The 20,818-nt window shown below is 37.0% G+C and overlaps 1 protein-coding gene and 1 long non-coding RNA gene across 7 annotated transcripts; one reads left to right on the forward strand and one right to left on the reverse strand.

Moving 5' to 3' along the window:
- Positions 1-76: 76 nt before the first annotated feature.
- On the reverse strand, positions 77-9,654 carry LOC103997150 (zinc finger CCCH domain-containing protein ZFN-like). Of its 4 annotated transcripts, none has more exons than XM_065082184.1 (7): positions 9,213-9,654; positions 8,297-8,451; positions 6,043-6,111; positions 4,925-5,044; positions 4,430-4,573; positions 2,650-2,967; positions 77-561 (listed from the first exon to the last, which is right to left on the reverse strand). In XM_065082184.1, the coding sequence occupies exons 1-7, from the start codon at positions 9,637-9,639 to the stop codon at positions 274-276; spliced, it is 1,521 nt and encodes a 506-aa protein (XP_064938256.1). In that variant the 5' UTR covers positions 9,640-9,654; the 3' UTR covers positions 77-273. The 4 variants fall into 4 exon arrangements, with proteins under 4 accessions (XP_064938256.1, XP_018673660.2, XP_009416574.3 ...); XM_018818115.2 differs by having other exon boundaries at positions 4,430-4,648; XM_009418299.3 differs by having other exon boundaries at positions 2,650-2,961; positions 4,430-4,726.
- Positions 9,655-12,594: 2,940 nt separating this feature from the next.
- LOC103997151 (uncharacterized) lies at positions 12,595-19,888 on the forward strand. 3 transcript variants are annotated; one of them, XR_001975709.2, is made up of 5 exons: positions 12,595-12,748; positions 12,837-13,294; positions 13,419-13,632; positions 18,479-18,603; positions 18,977-19,888. It is a non-coding gene; the product is annotated as an uncharacterized LOC103997151 (long non-coding RNA). The 3 variants fall into 3 exon arrangements; XR_001975708.2 differs by having other exon boundaries at positions 12,597-12,748; positions 18,479-19,888; XR_010479153.1 differs by having other exon boundaries at positions 12,598-12,748; positions 12,840-13,294; positions 18,479-19,888.
- The last annotated feature ends 930 nt before the right edge of the window (positions 19,889-20,818 follow it).

The following is a 20,818-nucleotide window of genomic DNA, read 5'->3' on the forward strand; positions in this document are numbered from 1 at the left end:
GAAGCCATACCAGGAGGAAGCGAATAAAACATCCAATGTGACGGGGCATTTCACATTCCCCACGATGGCACATAACTGAAGCTTATGAGATGAGGCGTATTTAAATAGGGCAATTCTTGTTTGCCACCAAGTGGATACATCTTCGGGTGAAAAATTTTCAGCTGACAACAAAAGGACTGTACATCTCCAGCCATGGAAGCTGGATGTTACGGACTTATCCAGGGTAGCTGAATGAGAAAAAAAGGAGCCTGCAAATGCTTGTTCAGGAACCGGCTACGACTCTGCCTCTTCATTCTCATCCCCAGCAGCTGTGTGCCGAGATTCCGATATCGATATCCGTCTTGATGCTCCTGAGCTGCCATTTGCGGTCCCTTGGGATGGTGGTGGTGCCAGAGTAGGAGGCTCCAATGAGGATCCCAGTAGGTGCCAAGCGGTTGGAACTCCGGTGGCGGAGGATGCTGAAACACCATATGCAAAAGTACCCATGGGATGGTCGAACTTGCAGTTAGGACCAAATTTGCAGATCCCATAGCGAGAATAAAAAACACATACGGGCTCTCCCTGTTAAAATTATAGACATCTTCAGCAGTCATCCATATACTATAGAAGGGAAAAAAATATTGAAATTATAATATAGAGCAAAAGTATCCTAATAGAAATGTGCCATATGTCCATAGAAATCTCTCAAGCTCTTGATATATTTGTGTATATGGTGCCTAAAAGACCGGGTTTAATTTTATGGCTAAGGTAACTAGGGAAATAATAGTTGAAATTTGATCTTATGCTCCATGAAATGAGAGATCAGATTGTGAACCAGTATTTCTGATATTCTACTTCTAAAGTTCTAATGCTTATCCATTATTCTCTAAAATAAAGTTTCAACAGTTTTGACTCGATTTTTCAAACAGCCACATCTAATGGCTTCAACAAAGCTCCACTGGGTCCACTCAAGATCTAAAGAACTAGATTACCCCTTTGATCCCTTGGAATAATATACTAGAAATCTTATAAATCAAGTGAAAATTTTAATGGGAGATACATAAATCTTTCAAGTACAAAGAAGGATAAATCTTCAGTGCAATGAGTACTTCAGAGATTGACTAAAAAGAGAAATTTAAAAAGAGAGATAAAAGGTACTAAAAGAATAAAGTATTGCCCTTTTGTAGCACTAAAATTAAAATATGATGAAGTAATTAATATGAAATCTGTGAATATTTTTATCAAGCATTTGACAGATTGTTAAAAGTTTACCTATGCATTAGTGAAAAGAAAATTTCACGAGGCTGGAAAGCAACATGAACATATGGCATAATAGTAAATTACCTTGTTCATTTTATTTCATCATGCTAAGTTTCAAGTGGAGGGACAACCGAATTTTAGCTCCAACCATTGAAGGTTAAGTTTACGGCTGTATATAAGACAAGAAATTCCAAAACAAGAGGAAAGAGGAAATCTGAGGTAACCATGTTCTCCTTGGACCATTTAAGTATAAAGTTGCCCTTTAATATCTCTGATTTCAAGAAAAATCTGCCTAGCGTGCATGTTTAAACCATGTAGCATGCAGAATAAAGTTTCATTAACACTAGTCATTGTATACAAAAGAAATCATTTGTGTGGTCTGCAGTAGACATCACATTTAAGCATTTTTTCACAGAGCTCTTCATTTTCTTCTACGCTAGAAAGAAATAGGTAGTCATGGTTAAATAGGCAGTAGCTCCATTTCTAATATAACTCAAGTTTGATCTTCTCTGTGTTTAGTCTAGCTTGAAAATCCTCTTGTTGGTATTCCTATTTCTCTCTCCTGATAAAGTCAACCTAGTCACTTCTTTCCTTTCAACTTGCAAAATTTTCCCATGAGAATGTTTTCATACTGACAGGGTGCATATATTAAAAACCATCTCCATAAATCGACCCTTGACACTGAGGCCATGATGGAGCAATCTTAATATGGCATCACCAGCTGCCATCAAAGGTTGGTCCAACATAGCATGCTATACTAAATTAGGAAAATACAATCAATACAACAGCCTTCAGTAGACCAATCAACTTATGATAACAATCCATATCAATAGTTGCAATGATGCAACTCAAAAAAATAAATTAAATTTCTTATGTGGTGTCAGAGAGGTTACAAATCACTAATGCATTTAAGAAGCTGGAATAAAAATTTAATAACTCATCTTGGTCATTAATACCCTCTATCTTCTGACAAGAGCCCCTTGGAGCCATAAAAAAAGCACTGTCCTCAGCAATTTGAATTCATCCTACTTTGTGTGAATACCTTTTTTTTTCATTGTTTTTAGCTGGTAGAATTTCTTCTCAACGGTGTATTCTCTCAAAAACTTCTGGTGCTTGTCCGATGAAAAATGATAGTATGCTAAAAAGGTGACTGCATAACATAATGCTTTAGAGTTTACAGGTACACATTGTCCTTGATCGAGATTGATATCTAAAGATCAGAATAATCAACACAGAAAATTCTTTCAACATAGTTAATAAAGAAGTTCTAAAGATTTGCTAATTTATCAAACATAACCACTCAGTGTTAGAAAAGTAAATTCAATAGAGGACCAAAGTGGTGTAAGGTGCAAAGCTGATCCTAAACATGAATGGATTATTGATCAAAAGAGATTCAATGAAGAAACTTACTGGACGTAATGGAAGGCCCAATGGACTTAAGACACAATTTGGAACTGGAACTAGTCTCTCCTTGGGGTGATGGAACTTGCAGACGGCACCAAACTTACAGTCTCCAGTCTTCATGTAGAACTGGCATTCAGGTTGGCCAGGCCTCTCCGGAAATATGTTCTCTCCTGGGACTGCATACAGTCCCATAGGAGCAGAACCTGGCCGGTAAGATGGAAATTTCCCTTGAGCTCCAATGCTTGTCTCACCTTGCTGTGAGGGACCATAAAACTGAGCAGTTCCTGTTGTTCGCTGACTTTCCGGAGATGAACCCAGCTGTCCCTGCAAGGACATCAATCAATAATCATGATAGAAATGATAATAGCTTAATATACCTCTCTCATACAAAAAGTTATAATAAATCAGAATATTAAGAAAATATTGATGTGAGGTTTTCAGGGATGTCCATTCTTCCAAGCACAACTAGCAATCACGACATATCCAAAATTAATCAGAACTAAAATCATAAGTTAGAAAGGAAACATTTTTTTCTATTAATTCTGTGTACCCCCATCTTGCAGTATTAGCAAAAGTATTTTCACAACTTAATTACTGTATTGCAGGGGAACAGGATATAAAGAGCCAGACAAAAATAGTGCTAAATGCAGTCGATATATGTCTTACCAAAAGAGTGGAATCTCAAATATGCTGAGCACAACTAAATATTAAACATGGTGAAATCAACACCTTCTGACCCTCCAAAGATAAGTTGATCTATAGATAGAGCAAGAAAAAGTATATTCATAAGACAATAAAACATATGGTAGAAAAGAATGAAAACAAATCAATTCTGAACCTAATACATGCAAATCAAATCTCTTTCATTTGTGCCAGGTGGTACATACCACTCTGAGCCTAGACCAGTAAGCAGACTGCCCTATTCTCAGTGAAAATACAAATTTTCATGGTTTCAATCAAAAGGACTCATTAAACCACGCACCTAAATCAAGAACTGAACTGGTCTGCTGGTTTGTGATGCAACAGTCCTTTAATGCTTGGATGTTGATTGAAGGGACCCAAAAACTTCAACCCCAGAGCAACATGAATGACCAGAAGAGGAAAAAAGGGTAAGACAGACTCTTTTAAGTTCTATCACATTGAAACATCCTCTAGCAGCTGTACATTGTGACAGAAATTCAATAGTTTTCCTTTTCTTTTTGGGTTTTTTTAATATTCTTAGTAAATGATTCTAGGGTTTTTCGCTTTCAATGTGCTGCCAGCACACATCTGTCATGCCATGTGTTGACAATGAACCCTACTGGTACCTTTATGATCTGAGTAGAGAGTACTATGGCATTGGCACTTGAGAAGGCAATCCTTATTATGAAATATGAGTTGATAACATTCTTGGTTGTGCATTTTCTCTCTTCCATTTTCCAAAGAACAAATCTCCAGTACAGGAGGTTCATAAAAACACTTCATGGTCGTAAATGATACGACCTAGCACAAGAACAACACTAAAGGAGGAGACAAATCTCCTTTAAAATCATGTAAGGTTCATACCAAAAGATAATAACAGTAAGCTCAATGAACTTGTCCTTGTGTATTTATTCATATTCATATGAATCTCATATTGTATAAATTTGCAGAAAGAAAAGATTTCAAATTAACATCAAAATCCACATAAAAAGCAATATGCAAGGACTTATACCCTAAATAATCAGATCAAAATCTAAAGTTTTTTTTTATTTTGAACAACTGCAACTTAAAATTAATATAGGCAAAAATAAAGTACAAGACTTACAGAGTAAGAAGTCCAGCCAGGTACTTGGACCACACCCTGAGGAAGAATCAACTGAGCGTAACTTGAAGAAGCTTGCCATCGAGGGCTAGGAATAAAAGAAGATCTTGATAAGGTCCAGTTTGTCATCTCCGCAGGATAAGTTTGCTGACCAGGAGTTGTTGGGGAATGTACAGCAGGATAAACAGGAGAACCACGTAGAGCAACTACTGCATTAGACGGCTGTGGATGGTGAAATTTACATGTACTCCCGAACTTACACTCTCCGGTTCTTATATAATATGCACAATCCTTCTCATTCTATGATTCAAAATTGTAAACTATCATGCAATGGTCCAATTAACAAACAAGCAAACAAAAAAGAGAGAAAAAAATGAAAGAGCAAAAATACCAAAAAAAGCTGATGTATAGTTAATATTTAATCATACTCTAACTTGGTGCTAAGTGCTAACAAATCCTATTATACCAGAAAAAAGGAAAACCAGATAAAGCACAAACCAGTCGCAATGGGTAGCCTAAAATATTTAACTGAACTCGTCCAGCAATTCCAGCCTTCTCTTTGGGGTGATGGAACTTGCATATAGCTCCAAATTTGCATGTTCCTGTCTTCAAATAGTACTGAAAAAGAGTAGAAAGAAAATGTTACAAGGACATTAAGCCCTAATACGATGGAACAATCAAAGAAACTCAAATTTCCCTCTCATTAACATGGTACAAAAACAAAGAAGGTTAACATAAAAGAGTTCTTTTCTTTTTAGCGAAAAAGTCCACCGTCAACCCATCAACTTCATTCAATAAGAAAGTGAAAGAAGCTTACAAAAAATCACATCATAGCAAACAATAAATAAATGATGAATAATAGCAGAAGGTAAGACAACTACAAGTCCCAAACAGATCTCGGAAACACCAGCAGTAACAGGTTCCATTCAACAGATGACGTAATTCAGGCTTCAACTTACTTCTTAAAAAAATAAGTTTCTTTGATGTTATTTACTTGACACTGACCAAACAACAAATTACCTATGTTTTTGTACTATGACAAATCATGAGTATTAGAATTCCAACTTTACACTTTAGGTGGTTTCACAAGGATTTCATAAGGAAAGACGAGATAATTCAATCTAGAAATAAATGGGAGAGGACCCCCAAAGAAAACTTGGTCTATATAGTGAGGATCCAGCATCCCTTGATTAACTGAAGATGTTGATTGTAAAAGAACTAAATATCTAAAAAGATACATGTGGCTGACTCCAAATAGGAAGTAATAAAGGCAGTAGATGTATACAAATGCAACTTCCTAGTAAATGCCTTGTGAAAAGAGAAAAAAAAACAATTATAAGGCATCCAAATAATAAACACTTTGTAATTCAGAAGCTACAAGGAACAAGACAATGCAAAAATAAAGACATATAATGAATCCATATTTTTTTGACCCAAAATTTAAATACACTACATCTAATCAAAGTAGAAACTAATTTCATATTAGTCAATATAAACAAGGAAAAAAAATACAACTTAATACCAATCACTGATTTTTGATACTATACTTCACTTACACTATGTACATAAAATATTTTTTAAAAAAAGAACTCTCAATGTTATAAACAAAGAGTCACCTGACATTCAGGTTGGCCAACTCGTTCAGGGTACCCTCCCCTGATTCTTGCAGCAGCAGCAGCAACAGCCTGAGATATGACAGGATCTAATTAAAATCATCAAGTCTGCTAGAACTTTATTAAGTAGGAGCATTAATAAAACATGAAAGTAGAAAGGAAACAACAAAATGAAAAAAGGTTTTTTAAAGGAATTGTGAATTAACCACGAATAATTGCCCAAATAATCCAGACAACTTAAAGAATTTTAATCACAAAACACACAGATATGCAGCAACCCTTCTAGGTGTAAGAAGTCAAAGTGCAGAAGATCCAAGGAAAATACTAGATTTAAAATCATCTACTGCTAGAGGAACTGGCAACAACTAAAAATGACGGTAATGCACAAAGGTTCACCAATCATCAATCAGTCCAATATTGGTTACATAAACAAGGGAGGCAACTATTGCTTCTTAGTGTTTCTCAATAAGAACAGAAGGGGAGAAAAAACAAAGTCAAACTGTGGATCTAAGCATCGGCTTTTCAATAGCAAGTATCATGCTACCCAGTATGGATTATTAAATGTTGTATTACACGTATTGCCTAGCCGGCGGCACTTACCACACCAGCCACCATTAAGGCAATCATTGATCTTGTTCTCCTGCATACTGGTAGTACTGCGATTCAGTTGCTGCAACCATTATAACAATTAATGATTATGCTCATCAACTTTCCTCTTAAGACTAAAATTGACTTCTCTCAATGCACACTGTTTATACTATAGTTAATCTAGAAAATGCCAAACTTCTAATGTTAATTGGAAAAGGTCAGGATGCCATGATAGATATTATAACTAGAGTTTGCACACATCTAACCTCTTGTGATCAATGCATCTTGACATGAAACTCTCATCAGAGGCGTGCCTGAGATTTTCGATTAAAATCTAAAATCCACAATATAAGCTCGTATAAAGTTGACATGTAGCATTAATTATGAGTTCTCCTATGGCTTAAATAACAATATTTTATTGATTTGAGAGAATAATAACTTTGACATGTACTCAGTATCAGTCTATGAGTGAATAAGCAAGGGACACAACAATTTCTGGATATTCTTTTTGGTCAACATCTTACTGGTAATGAGTGGTGTTGAAGTCACACATCTGTGTTTGACTATTGGACACTCGACAGTTTTTTGTTTTTTTGTTTTTCCTGGATGATGGCAGAGACAACCATAGCATTTGTGATGAAGGTCTTGTTATCACAAGGATGCAAGTATTAAGACGAAAATATTTGATCCATACACAGCGTGACTGAAGGCTTCACCTAGCAACGATATTGAAGCTTAAAAAAAGAGAGTATGTTGGAAAACCACATTTAGCACATATTTAGTGCCACAAATATATTCATGAATACATTTCTTCCCACAGTAAATGTACATGGCGAGGGTTAGTTACATTACAGAGTCATAAAACCAAATAACTTCTGGTTGGATTTATTTATCATTCAATTGACTCTTTTCTTTTTATTCCAACAAACCACCATCCCCATAAAGGGGGGCAAAAACCTGCTAATACAGTTAAAGGGGGTGTCTAAGTTCCAAAGTGGACACCATAAAAAAAAAAAAGTAGAAGTAGACAACAAAATTCAGAAGCTAAGTGCATCAGAAACAAAATATTATATTTTCTCAAAGTTATAGTAGATCATGAAGCTAGATTGCATATAGATTGAAGTTGATAGAGCAAAATTTTCCAAAATTTCTATTTATCTAATCAATCAAACTCATGCAACGAGAATGATCGAAAACCGAGCCTAACAAAACAATAAAACAATCAAATCTTAAGCAAGGAATAGCTACCAAATCATACAACCTAACTTGAAAGAACTTTCAAACAGAGCAGAAGCTACTCTGTAAAGCATGTTTCAGAATAAAGACATCTAATAGCCGATGAAGGATCAGAATTCAATTAAGAATGTAAATTCCATCCAATATGCTTTTCAGAATGAAGGCATCTAATTGGTAATTAGCCAGACTTATATTAAGAACATAAATTCCATTCAATGTATAAAAAGCATGGGAATTCTTACAAAGTTAAAGTGACAAAGATCAGGGTCACAGAAGTAATGAAATAACATACAGCCAGGCTACTTTTTCTGACTTGGCAGTTACACATGATGTTATGCTTCAAAAGTATATGAGCAGTTGAAATGGAAGAATGGGAATGTTTTTGTATCATTGCAGAATCCAATATATGTAATTGCACAGGAATCTTCATTACCAACATCCTGTTAGGAGGATGATTAAATTTGCAAGTCCTCCCAAATCTGCAAAGGCCAGTCCTGATGTAATAAGCACAGTCTGGCTCTCCTGGCCGTTCAGGATAGGGTCCAGTTTCCATGGAATCACTTTCTCTCATCCTTTTCCACATTGCTTCTGCAACATTAAAAAAGATTCCAGGTTTTAGATTGCTTTCTTATGTTTGATAACAACTTAAGAGACTAGATGCAGAAAATTTTGCTAACAGTTAGAAATCTGCAAAATGGTCAATAAGAAGGAAAAAGGAAAAACAGAGCCGAAATCATTATGATGCATACTGCAGGACATTTGTCAGTAGACAAGACAACAATAATAACAACTGAGGAAAGATGTCAACCTAGATGCTTACACATATACCTGGCCGTTCCAACATTCACTAAGAAATTGGTTCCAACGCTATGGCCAAGCAAAACTTACACTGTTGGTTTCAAAAATCTGATTGTTACGTAAGTCATGGATTGCGCCGTCAGATCACCAAAACAAAACACGAACAGAACAGTAAAAGGCAGATGCCAAACGAATGTTAGAATAATCCTAACAGGTAAATGCAAGATCATATACCACTATTTAGGATTTGAATAGAAAGCCGAAACAGAAGCATCATAAATCATCAAACGAGAGTCGTCTCGATCAAACTAACGAACTTATGATTAAAAAGGAGCCTCTCTATGCAGAAAAATTAAAAGTTTCCAATTTGGACCTATAGAAACGTCTCGATTCATCGATCCTTGCGCAAGAAACAATAAAGACCGGAACTAGAGCTCAATGTCCACAATCAACATCCCAGTTCTCTCATCCATCGTATGGAAATACCCAAAAGTACGACAAGTCGCAGCGTTGCTACGGTGTTCCAGGATCAAAGAAACCCTAATCCGTACCTTCATCAGTTCCGGGCTGCGACGACAACGACGGCCCCTCCGTCACGGTCCTGGCGGGTGCCCTCGTGCTCCATCCATCTCCCGCCATCACCAGATCATCGCCGCAGGAACGCCCATTCCCTCCGCTGATCCACCTCAGACTCCGGCACCTGCGATCACCGAAGAGGCCGGGGACGAGACGGAGAAGGGTGGCACAGAGGCCAGGCAAGGTGGCAGCGAGATCGAGAGGACGAAGCGGAGGAGGAGGAGGGGAAACGCTCTCCTCTCCACAAACGAGGAGAGGAATAACAGCCAGCCATTCGATTTCCCCCTTTCTCTCTCTTTTTACCCCCGCGCGATCCAGCGATCGAGTTAACGGACCCGCGAAGGAAACCGTTACTGTAACCGACACCGATCCCTCGCAGAACTTCCCATCGCATGTGCTCATTTATACGCCTTGATTTCTCCACATAAACGATCGAGGCCGTCAAATCTACGAAGCGTGATGCTGCGGTCAGACATACATGCGCTCTTAACTGCGTCTAATATATTAGCTGCGAACAAGACTGTCATGAAGTGAGCGGTATCGTAACTCGCGGAGACTTAAGAGCTGCCACGTAGCTGCTTTCCCTCCTTCGACGGTTGGACGGGAAAGCAGTACTGGGAAAGGCTTTGTTTAAGCATCACCCGCGAGTGAGGGGAACAAAGGAGAGGAAGTCGGTCGGTGGCGGTCCGAACAGCCATTTGAAGGAAACGCCCCTCCCGTGCGCGCTATTGCACGATCGTCCCAGTGATCGACGATTTGATCACCGTTCATATGATCTTGATCCAGATGACCGGTGAGACGGAGCACGTTCCGCGTAAGTAAGTCTGCGAGGGAACGGACGAAAAGTGGGCGATTTCGAGCCTTCGTTGGGAGGAAGTGGGGGTTGAAAGAACGGTTCAAGGAGCGCCACGTATGGCAATTTGGATACGCGCCAGTGGACTTTCCGTGCGCTTTTCTCTGCTTTTTCTTAAAGGGATCCGCCAACCCCACCAACGAGCATCGGCACCAACCACGGGGCGCCCTCCATGATGATGACTGGGCCCCGTAGGCGAACGCTCCAACGTGGTGGGAGGTGTGGGTCAGGGGTGAAGACATGGGTGCGGGACGGGCTTTGCTGGGTTTTGCGATCGCAGGTTGGGCACCCTCGACGGCGTTGTGTGTGTGATATTTCCGGGGCTCGGGCGTGGCTCGGCTTCGCCGTTAGGTGGGGTGCGACGCTGGGTAGGCTGGATGGAAGGTGGGGCCCGATATGAGGCCAGTACTTCTGACAACGAAGCGAAACAACCAACCGCATGAGTCCTTCCGTGATGTTTTAGTACGCACAGACGCCACCCGAAGAATCACACGTCAGCAGCGGCCCCACCAAAATGTCAGGTTCGTGAGAGAGTTGATATGGTGAAGGTATTGGATCACTTAATATGCCAAAACAAAATTTTATCTTAAATTAAGATTTTTGGGTTGACTTTCTTTTCTATATATATATACTTGTAATATAAAAAAGAAAAAAATAAATGATTAAAGAAACAAACATGCTAAATATCATGATTTTTTAAAATATTTTTTATATATAAATAACAAATTAAATCTAAAATATAATTAATAATTATTATTATGCTATCTAGTCATCTCATGTGATGCTCATATCAAATTATATTAGTTAGAGAGTGAACTTCATAAATACGAATATAATAGAGAATAAAATTAGAATAATTTAAAGTGAGAAAACTACTTATGCATTAGTCTCCTATCTTTTTCCCATCTCCCTAGTGACATAATTTTCTTTTCTTTTTTGTTAGTGTATATACCTATGGAAAACTTTAATTTCATTTTATACTATATCAAAATATGCTATGATGTAGCTAGCACCATATAGAAGTGAAGTTGGTGTAATGATAAAGTGAATACATGAGGTTTTATCATTCTCTTATTCTCTTTTAGGGTGAGCCGAATAGACTAGAGAGATATCATATCAATCATATTGAGTTATCATAGTGTCCCATTCAAATAATTTACGAGGCGTCAAGATAGAGATATCGATATCGATATGAGATATATTAATATGCATCGTAATTCAAATGATTTACAAGAAATCAAGATAGAGATATCGATATGAGATATGTCAATGTGCATCGATATATATACACAAATATAAAGATATTGATGTAGAGTATTTTAATATAAAAAATTAATCTCTCTCAAATGCAACCATATAATTGGTATAAGATATTCTTAGCCGTCAAAGTTGTAAGTTGCAAAGTTGAACCTCCTCAATTGTTTGCTATATTTTAGGTATTCTATGATTTATAACTGCAAAGAATAATTGTTTTTTTATACATTTTCGTATTTTTGTAACGGTACGAACTACAAAGAGAAGACTACCATTTACGTATGGATGTCTACACATGGCGTCCGTCGCTTACGTTGTAGACATCCATACGTATTTGTCGGTGTAATTTTTTGTGTTACTATTGTTAATAATGATATTATTGTTATTATTTTATTATCCAGCTTCACCGATTCCTACTTGCTAGCCATCTTACGTGTCGAAAAATAAGTGCCGAGAACGCGATATGATCCGTGCATCACGACCGTTCATGTCGCTGATTTTGCACCGTCCTGATGATTGCTTGATCCGGACCACGCCACCCGTCGGTACCCTGCGCTGCTGTCGTGCTCGCGCCAAGTCGCAGCCACAAAACTGAGACGCTCCACAGAAACATGAAAAGACCCCTCGCCACAGGTCCCCAACCCTAAGCTGGTGGACCCCGAAACCTCCTCTAGTGACGGCACAGGTAGGTTTGGGAGTAACGCGGGACCTGCCAATGACGTTCTATGCACGAACTACGGTGCTCGTCCGTCACCACGCTCGCGCTATCAGTTCAACCGAATCACCCCTGTAAAGTTCCCTGGGTGAAGTAGCCTCCCCATGGACTGCTCGCGGTGTGTCCCACGCGACAGCTCCATCAGAGGCCCCCTCGCCCGGAAAAGCTTCATCGCGCCTCCCATGTTTTTGCGCGGTTTGAACGAGATGCAAGCCAGGAAGGGCGGGGAAAGGGACAAAACGTACGCTGCGTCATGATCTCGAATACGACCGCGGCGCAAGTGGCGTCGCTCCGAAGAGGAAAAGGGCAGCCCCGTCCTTCGCAGTCCATAAAAAAGTCTCGATCTCTCCGCTCGGGAAGGGGCGCCGGAGATCGGAGACCGACGCGGTGGCATTCTCGCGAATCATATAACGCTCACCCTTCCTTCGGGTACACGTTTCGACATCTGATTGGCTAGGTACGGTGCTCCGTCCTTCGCTCCCGACACAACCTCACTACCGGGTAAAAGGGTCAAGGCTCACGTGCCAGGGAGGTGGTTATGGAGGGGGTAAGGCGAGGAGCGAATGCTGGGCGGTGACGAGAAAGAGGACGGTTTAGAGAGGCGTACCGGCAATCAGCAATGGAACGGTTTGATGCCGTTTTATCGTCCTTTTCCTCTTGCAATAATTCCGATATTTCCACCTCAACAAGTACTTTCTCGCAACATTTTTTTTTCTTCCATTTTTATCTTATTTTCCGTATCAGACTTATTTATTCTCCAATGGGATGGTTTTGAAGAAGGCGAGGAAATGAGGGAGGGGCGGGCAAAGAGATCGCTGCTGTTGTGTGCTTGGTTGCGTCCGGAAGCTTCGCCTCTGTCTCTCTCTATCTCTCCTCCCTTTCGCTTCGTTTCTAGTTTCGATCACACCATTCTTGGGACGATGCTCGAGATCTGGTAGTTTCTTGCCTTCAGATCCAGTAAGGGTTTCGTTCTCTTAACTTGCTTGCCTGATCTCACCGTGTGTGAGTGGATCCTTGGGGAACCAGGATGCGCGTTTAATCGAGTACTCTTCCTTTGTTTTCTTACCGATGATGAAAGACTCTTCGTTTGCCTTGGATCTCAAATTCTTCTTCTTCTTCTTATTCCTATTTTTCAGATTCTTTTGCTTTAATTTTTGGTTGTATAGCTTATTAGAAGATTCTACCTCGTTGGAGCAGACGGATCTCGGAGAAGTATCCACATCACACTGCGGTTTGTAAGTTCTCTTCCTTTCTTTTTTGTGAGATTTCTGGTAATCACATCGAGAGGCTGATGAGAACTATTTTTATGTTTACATGGGACTTTGCTGATGTTTGTGACTGATGGTGTGGGCTTGGCAGATGATGGGGTTTCTTGTTGATGCGCTTGCATGAGCGTTGTTGGTTGACAACGAGAGAGAGCACGCCGGTCCGAGGCCCATGCCGGCTGCCATGGTCCAGTACTAGCGTGCTCCTTCTCGTTGTCACCCCGTTTCGCCTCACCAACATCAATCGCTTCTTCTTGCCCCATATTCCTACCGTCGGCCTTGTCGAGATGAAGTGCTGCATCTGATAGGTACGTTGTGGTTTCCTCACGCTACATCCATACATTCATTCACTCTAATCCATGTTGTTTTTCTTTTCTTTTAGTATGTGTGATTATTTATTGTATTGTCTTAAGCAAAGGCATGCCTAAATTAGCCAGATATCAAATAGTTGGTCGTCGAATCTCTTTGTTGATATTTGATGAATCTTATGTTGCTTTGCCTGCTGGTAATTTAATACTTGCTATTCTCTACTTTTTTTAGTATATTTGATTTATTTATTGTATTGTCTTAAGCACGGGTGTCTATGTTAGCCAAATATTAAATAATTGGCCATCATATCTCTTTGTTGATGTTTGATGAATCTTATGCTCCTTTACATGCTGGTAATTTAGTACTCGGTTTTTATTTTTCTTCATTCAAGCTTAGTCATGTTAGTGAATAGTTAGGTTACAATGTATTCCTGATTTGGTATCCCATTGGTATCCTAGTATTAAATAGGATTCCTGATTAGTTAGCCAAATATTAAATAGTCAGGTTACAAGAAAGGATGATTGCTAGCTAAGATTTATGTTTGGGTATAAATGTGCCTAAACCTTGGTATGTAGATGTCTATATATGTTCAGAAAATGGAGGACAACACATGTCCATTCTTCCCCTAGAATACTGGAAAGATGTCCTTTTTTAGTTTCAACTACATCAGATGATGGACATATGGTCAATTTGCAATGTGGTCAATCAAAAGACTAATTTCATTTACAGAAAATATCAATTAGCAATGCTTTTATCAAGTTTTTGCAAGAGGTACATAAGATACATCCATGTTTTTCATGTGAAGTAGGTTGTATTGTTGTATCCTCATAAGAAGAAAGGGAATGTAGGGGGAGCAAGCTTAACATCTTTGTTGAACTTCAACACAAGTTGTTTCAAGACCAATCATCTTAACCAATATTGCATATTGATGCAATACTGTTTTGATGCAACTTCAACAACGTCTCTCTTTTATTGATGCAAGACTGTTTTGATCCTTGTCTTCACTGATTGAATCATTCTTATTTGGAGTTTCATCTTAACCTTTCCATAAGATCAAGGATCTTAGTTTTTGTTGATTTAACATGAATTCATTCGATTTCCGGAAAGCACATGTTTTTAGCATGTATGGGCAACTCCTCATGAATGGCTTGTTTGTACATTATCTTGACAATATAGGAACTTCAAATGCATACACTATTATTTTGAGTTTGTGATTCTTCTTGACTGATCATAGCCTATTTTAACATATTAAAGAATATGTTAATAATATAGTACAAAAAACCTTTATTAATAACAACAACAAAATGGGTCTTTTTGGGATGATAAGAACTTGATAAAACAATTCTTGAGATAGGCATTCATGTCTAAGAAATAATATAATAATATTAATTATCACTCGTACATATTTGCATGTGTACTTGTAGCTTTTTCTTGTAAAAATTAATAGAGAAGTATGTATCAAGAGAGATTAGGATAACAAGTAAACAAAGATGTGTTGGGTTTTTGAAAGAAAAAATATGGTCTTGAAGTATCCAAGCAATCAATTAATATCCAGTAGCTCCTTTGATCTCTGTAAAAATCTGTTAGTGAACTTGTTTTAATTCCCTTGGCATGGACACCATAAAAAGGAAAGAGGACAATTTTGCCCCCCAGTATCATGGAAGAATCCTATGGCATGGGCACCATAGAAAATTTCTTTCCTATCCAAATGCACCAAATCACCAAGTAATTTGGTTTTTTTTAATGAACACTTTTTTTGTTTTTATATTGTTCTTATCTTTAGTTGTGGTATGTTTTGTTCATACCAATAAACTCATCCACAAACAGAAAGGAAAATTTTGGAATAAGCATTCGTGTCCACATTTGCTTGATCAATCAAATTAAACCAGCTATAAATTGATGGTGTCAAATGGAAATCTTTATGTACATAGGAAGTAGCACACTTATAGTATACTGTATAATCAATGAGGAGGAGATTGAGAAACAATTGTTTAATAAATAAGAGCAGGCTGGCTAGAATAAAGTGCAACTACTTTCTTGTATGATTGTGTAGTTTTTCCATAATTAAAAGCAAAATGTCTCTAAATTGGCATAGAAACAGGCATCATAAATGCTTCAAAGGGTTATCAATATTTGTTCTGACTTCAATATGCTAGAGATGATGATAGAAGGAAAAATGGGATAAAAATTATTGCATTAGTGATAAGATGAGAGAAAATATTGTCTAAGATGATTCAAGTCGTCTTCTACTTTATCATTCTCAATTGGATTAGCTAATCTAGGTTGGATCCGAGTAGGAGCAAATCTTAATTGATCAATTTCACAGCATGGAAAAAATATAGTTTCTTGTGTAAGTTGGTCTCATTCATCAAGACTTTTGGTTGATTTCTGTTTTCAATGCAAATTTTGGACTAGTTAAATTGATCCATACTAGATTTGCATGAATGTCCATGACATTGTGTCACTATTTGATAAATTGTAGATGTCAATGCAAAAACACATGATCATTTTACAGTTTAAAATACATTAATGTACTAGTCCTAAAAATGTTTTATAATAGGTGATAGTCTGTCAAGGTGGTAACTACCTAGGCCATTTGACATCCACGAATTAAGAATAAAATGGAGTAAAAGGTAAAAAATTATGACATTAGATGTAGAAATAAAAGGAGTACAAGCATAACTAAAAGTTATTAATAAGATAGAAGATGCAGCTTCCAAGTTTTCAATTTGCAATCCATTGCAAAATTGTTTTCCAAGTGACAAACATACTCCAAAAGAATTTGATTGCTCAACACACTATGAAATAAAAAATATTCTTCTTCTCTTTTGAGGTGGCTCTTTGCTTCACTAAAGGCAACCTTCAACTAGGTGTGTCAAACTAACACTATTTCCATCCTGATTCTATTTGTTTACTCTAGCTAAGACACCCGCAAAAGCTTGATACTATAATCATTTACATCTGGCCTTTATTCTTAATTATCACTGAGTTGTGCTAATATGGTTAGGCCATATATTTTCTTTCCTTGGCCTAAGATCTTCTTAGCGCACATCCATTATGTGGCCAAGCATGCCCAAATTTGGTTTCATGAATGTTTCCTCTTCTAGGCCCAGTTTTCCTTGCCAAATTTCAAGGTATATACAGGCATGGTCAGCCAAATCACATGCCCAAACAACAATGTCTTGTGTAGATACAAATCTTGTCTGCCAAATGGTACATATTGAAAATTGCTGTCCGGGAATGTTGACCAATACTAAAGTTGACATATATTGAGCTAACCTATTGATGCAATAAGATGACTCTATGATGCATAACTTTGCAAAGCATACATGACTTAATACAATTGTCTAAAACATCATGAATAAACAAAGTACTATAGTTAATCCAGTTTTTACCTATCCAAAGCATTAGATATCTATTAAATAAGTAGCATCATTATACAATTGTACAATAACCCTGAATATCCTTATTTAATATAACTAGTATTACTGAGCTGCCAATCACTCGCACTTTACTGTCCCAACTTATTTGATAAACAATTGGAAGAAATTATGAGTCCAACAGCCCACATAAATTTGTAATCATACACAATTTTTAGAAAAATACAAGTCTTGCTATTCAATTCGTTGCACAATGTTGCAAGAGTGCTAATAAATTGTTGGTTCCATGACACTTTAAATTTGGTCTTCGAAAGACGTCTTTCTGAGACAGGCTTTCTTCCAAAGTATTTTGAAAAGAATTTATGACCTAGACTGGTTGGGGAGACAGTTAATATAGCTATAATGTACAAGGAGGGGAGCCGTCTCATGATATACCAATTATTTTTATGATTATCAGAAGTTCACATCTTCCTTTAGAAACATATTCGTAGACAACCAAGCGTCTTTTAAATGATTTAAACTACTTGAGATAAAATTCTTTACATATAATGATATGCATTCATCACTGTCCAACTTAAAACAGGTCTCCTAATAAATTTAGGACTGCATAAACTTCAGAGACCATCTTCTAACTAAACAATAATTTTGGACTCGGACATTATTTTCTTAGCCAATTTTAAAGATTAGGCTATTCTGACTTCAAATCATGACTTTTTTGACCCATTATTGTTCTCAAGTGCGTTCATTTTGTTGTTGGCTATGAATATGTGGTTTATAATCTTAACAATTCTTTCCTGTTAGAATCGTCAAAATTCAAGCTAGCACTCTGGATCATCTCTCATTCATTATTTAACTGAATTGCTTAGATTTCTGGAACCAAGATAAGGTAACTATCCTGTATTATAAATAAGCTGATGATAACTTTGAGACCAGGTATTGAGAGACGTCCAAAGTTGAGTGACAACTGAAAAAAGGAATCATTAAAACATTCTTTGATATTTTCACAATATAGAATATTATTACTGGAGTCTTGTGCGATGCTGCCTGTAGATTTTTAATTGGATGGTTTGTTTTTCCAAAGTTCAGGATGTCTTTGGTTTGTGGTAACTTGAGGCCATAATGATTGTTTGCTGTATAATTATCTCCCTACCTGCTGATACAAATCATCATGGATATGCAATGTGCAAATGTAACTTTTCGCAGGTTGCTTTGAAGTCAAGCTCTGATAAGTCAGGGAAGTTTTTTAATGATCTCTTGAACTTTTTTTATTGGTTTTCTTATATATATAATGCTATGATAGAACCTTTAGGGATTGAACCATCTTAAAGCAATTTATCTTTAAAATTGAATCAAACTTACTTTTAACAGTTCTCAAGGCTTTAGGTAAAGAAGCTGGGTAAACTACTGCTAGATTTTGAATAGGAGAGGTTTATTGTTCCTAAATTCAGGATGTTTTCTGCTCTAGGTTGGCTAAATGAGGCTTGAGCAACAGTTCATGCTGAACCAATGTACTTCAAACATAAGCCGGCAGGACATCTTTATGTGCAAATTTGAATTTGGTAGTGTAGAACCCCATTTCAAGGAAATAGGGTGAGTCAGTTTGATGTTCTTTTACTTAATATTACTTAATTTTTTTCTGAAAATAAGAACGCATAATTTGCTTTAAGTTGGTCCTACTCGTTATCCTTCAATTGTACCTAATACAATCCATTGTAAATCGTGGTCTAGACATAGTGACAATCCAACATGGAAAGTAATATGACTGAATCAGATTCAAGTCAAATTAAGTGATTTTTGAATCTGACTCAACTAATCCAACTGAAGTTTGTCACAAAGTTTCTGCATGTCGCAGATAGTAGGAAAACATTAGAAATCCACTTCATTTCCTGTAACTTCTACAGAGAAAAACGCCATTTAGTGTATTGCTATTCCTCAAATTTTCACTTACTATGATTTTTTTCAGAATTGTAACCATTCAAATTGAGCCGAAGATGTTCCTAGGAATTAGCATTTGAACAGTGAAGTGTTTCCTCCAATTATAGTTCTTGTTTATATCAGTGGAGGACTCTTTCAGCTTTCAACAATGCAATTTTGTGCCACTAATTTATATTTATTTCTTTACAAATGTATCTAATGATGCTGCAGTTGGTTCAACTATTCTTGAAGTGGACTGGTAGTATTCTGATTAATTTTTGTCCTGCTAACAAAAAAAATTGCTTGCAAACTGATACTATAATGCTATGACTTATGGTGATAATTGAATTCATCATATCTGTGCCTTTCCGTGTGACAGTGAAATTAGATGCAAATATAGATATATCTACAGCCAATACTAGTGAATTGTCTCAACAACAACAAGGTCGTAAAGTCTCAACCATTTTGGGAGTACTAGTGAATTGTCTATCTTGTTGAAGTTATCTTGGTAACAAAGATACAATCAACATGAGAAATAGTGATATTTATACAGCGGTTCAGTGCTAGTCAGCTAGATATATCAAGAAGGGATGAGAAGGACATGTTATACCACTTGTTTTTTTTACATCTTAAGCTTCACATTGAAAAGAACCATTCTATAACTTTGTTCCTTAACATGCAATGGTTTCATCAGCTGAGGTAATTCCGTCCAGCAATATAATTTAAATCTGTCCAATTTTTACTTATTGCTTTCTCTTTTCTTCCTATATATTCTTACCCATCATGCATTGGCAACAATCATTTGAAATTATTTTTTTCCTTCTGCATTTTCTATTTTTTGATGTATCCTTTTGTCAATTGTTCACACAGTAGGTGGGTGAGACATGTGAAATTTACCATTATATATTTTTTTATTTTCAATCATGTACGATGCATGTTCTAAATTACATGCTCTCTTTAACCTGCTTGGCCCAAAATTACAAGTAATGAGGTGAATGAAGGTCTGGGAATACGGTATATCATTTCTTATAATCTGAAAAGATTAATGATACAATATAGTAGTTTTGCTTCATAAGAATGGTCTCGATAATCATAATATTATGAAGATTTTTTCTGGTAATCATTTCATATTTTCATATCAAGTTTACGAAATTATGCTTTGTTGTAATTCTAGAACTTCTCTTGGCCTTTGCTTTTCTTGAATCTAACAGTGAATAATGCAAGGCTCTTAGTTATTGTATGTCACCACGAGTAAAGTAAGCTACATGAAATTCTTCTTTATGATTTTTGTATGATATTTGACTTCTTGTTTCCTGCTTTATGATAATAAATAAAGCAAGGGTCAATTATATTTCTTTTTCGAATTTTGTTACAGTGATTTTTAATAGTTGCATTTTTCATGAAACAATTTGGAGCATCGATAACTTTTAGATAAGTATCATGAACTCTACATCCAATAATATTTATCTGTGCTTAGCTTGTATGGTGCACCATCTCAAATACCTGGCACTAAAGTGAATCAAGCCCTAGAATATTGATGTTTAGATATGTATCCATAGAACTTCCAAGTCAACAAAGAGTATCTGATATCACCCATAGAGATAGTATGTTTGTGGATTGAATATGATAACGATGATGCTAATGAAGGAAAGTTTCTCTCAGTTTAACTCATGGTATGCACATGCATACGAGTATACACATATGTGTATCTAGAAATCAATCAAGAGATTAGCTACTTGAGATATTGTGTCATGGAAGCTAAGCACGGACGAGTATTGTCAGATGCATAATTCATGATCTTTATTTAAAAGTTAATGATCTTTTTAAATGCTTCAAAATAATTGCTTGTTTCATGAAAATGCAACTGCAAATAGCAAATAGTTATTGTAAC

Source organism: Musa acuminata, chromosome BXJ1-9 (genome assembly GCF_036884655.1).
Source record: "Musa acuminata AAA Group cultivar baxijiao chromosome BXJ1-9, Cavendish_Baxijiao_AAA, whole genome shotgun sequence".
Classification (NCBI taxonomy): domain Eukaryota; kingdom Viridiplantae; phylum Streptophyta; class Magnoliopsida; order Zingiberales; family Musaceae; genus Musa; species Musa acuminata.

Excerpts from the sequence above, each read along its gene's own strand:
- LOC103997150 (XM_009418298.3), bottom strand. The coding sequence starts at position 9,639 with ATGAGCACATGCGATGGGAAGTTCTGCGAGGGATCGGTGTCGGTTACA. Across the intron at positions 6,112-8,296 it reads ATCCTCCTAACAGGATGTTG|GCTGTTGCTGCTGCTGCTGC; the intron begins GTAATGAAGATT and ends GTCATATCTCAG. Across the intron at positions 5,045-6,042 it reads TTGGCCAACCTGAATGTCAG|TACTATTTGAAGACAGGAAC; the intron begins GTGACTCTTTGT and ends ACTCTTTTTCAG.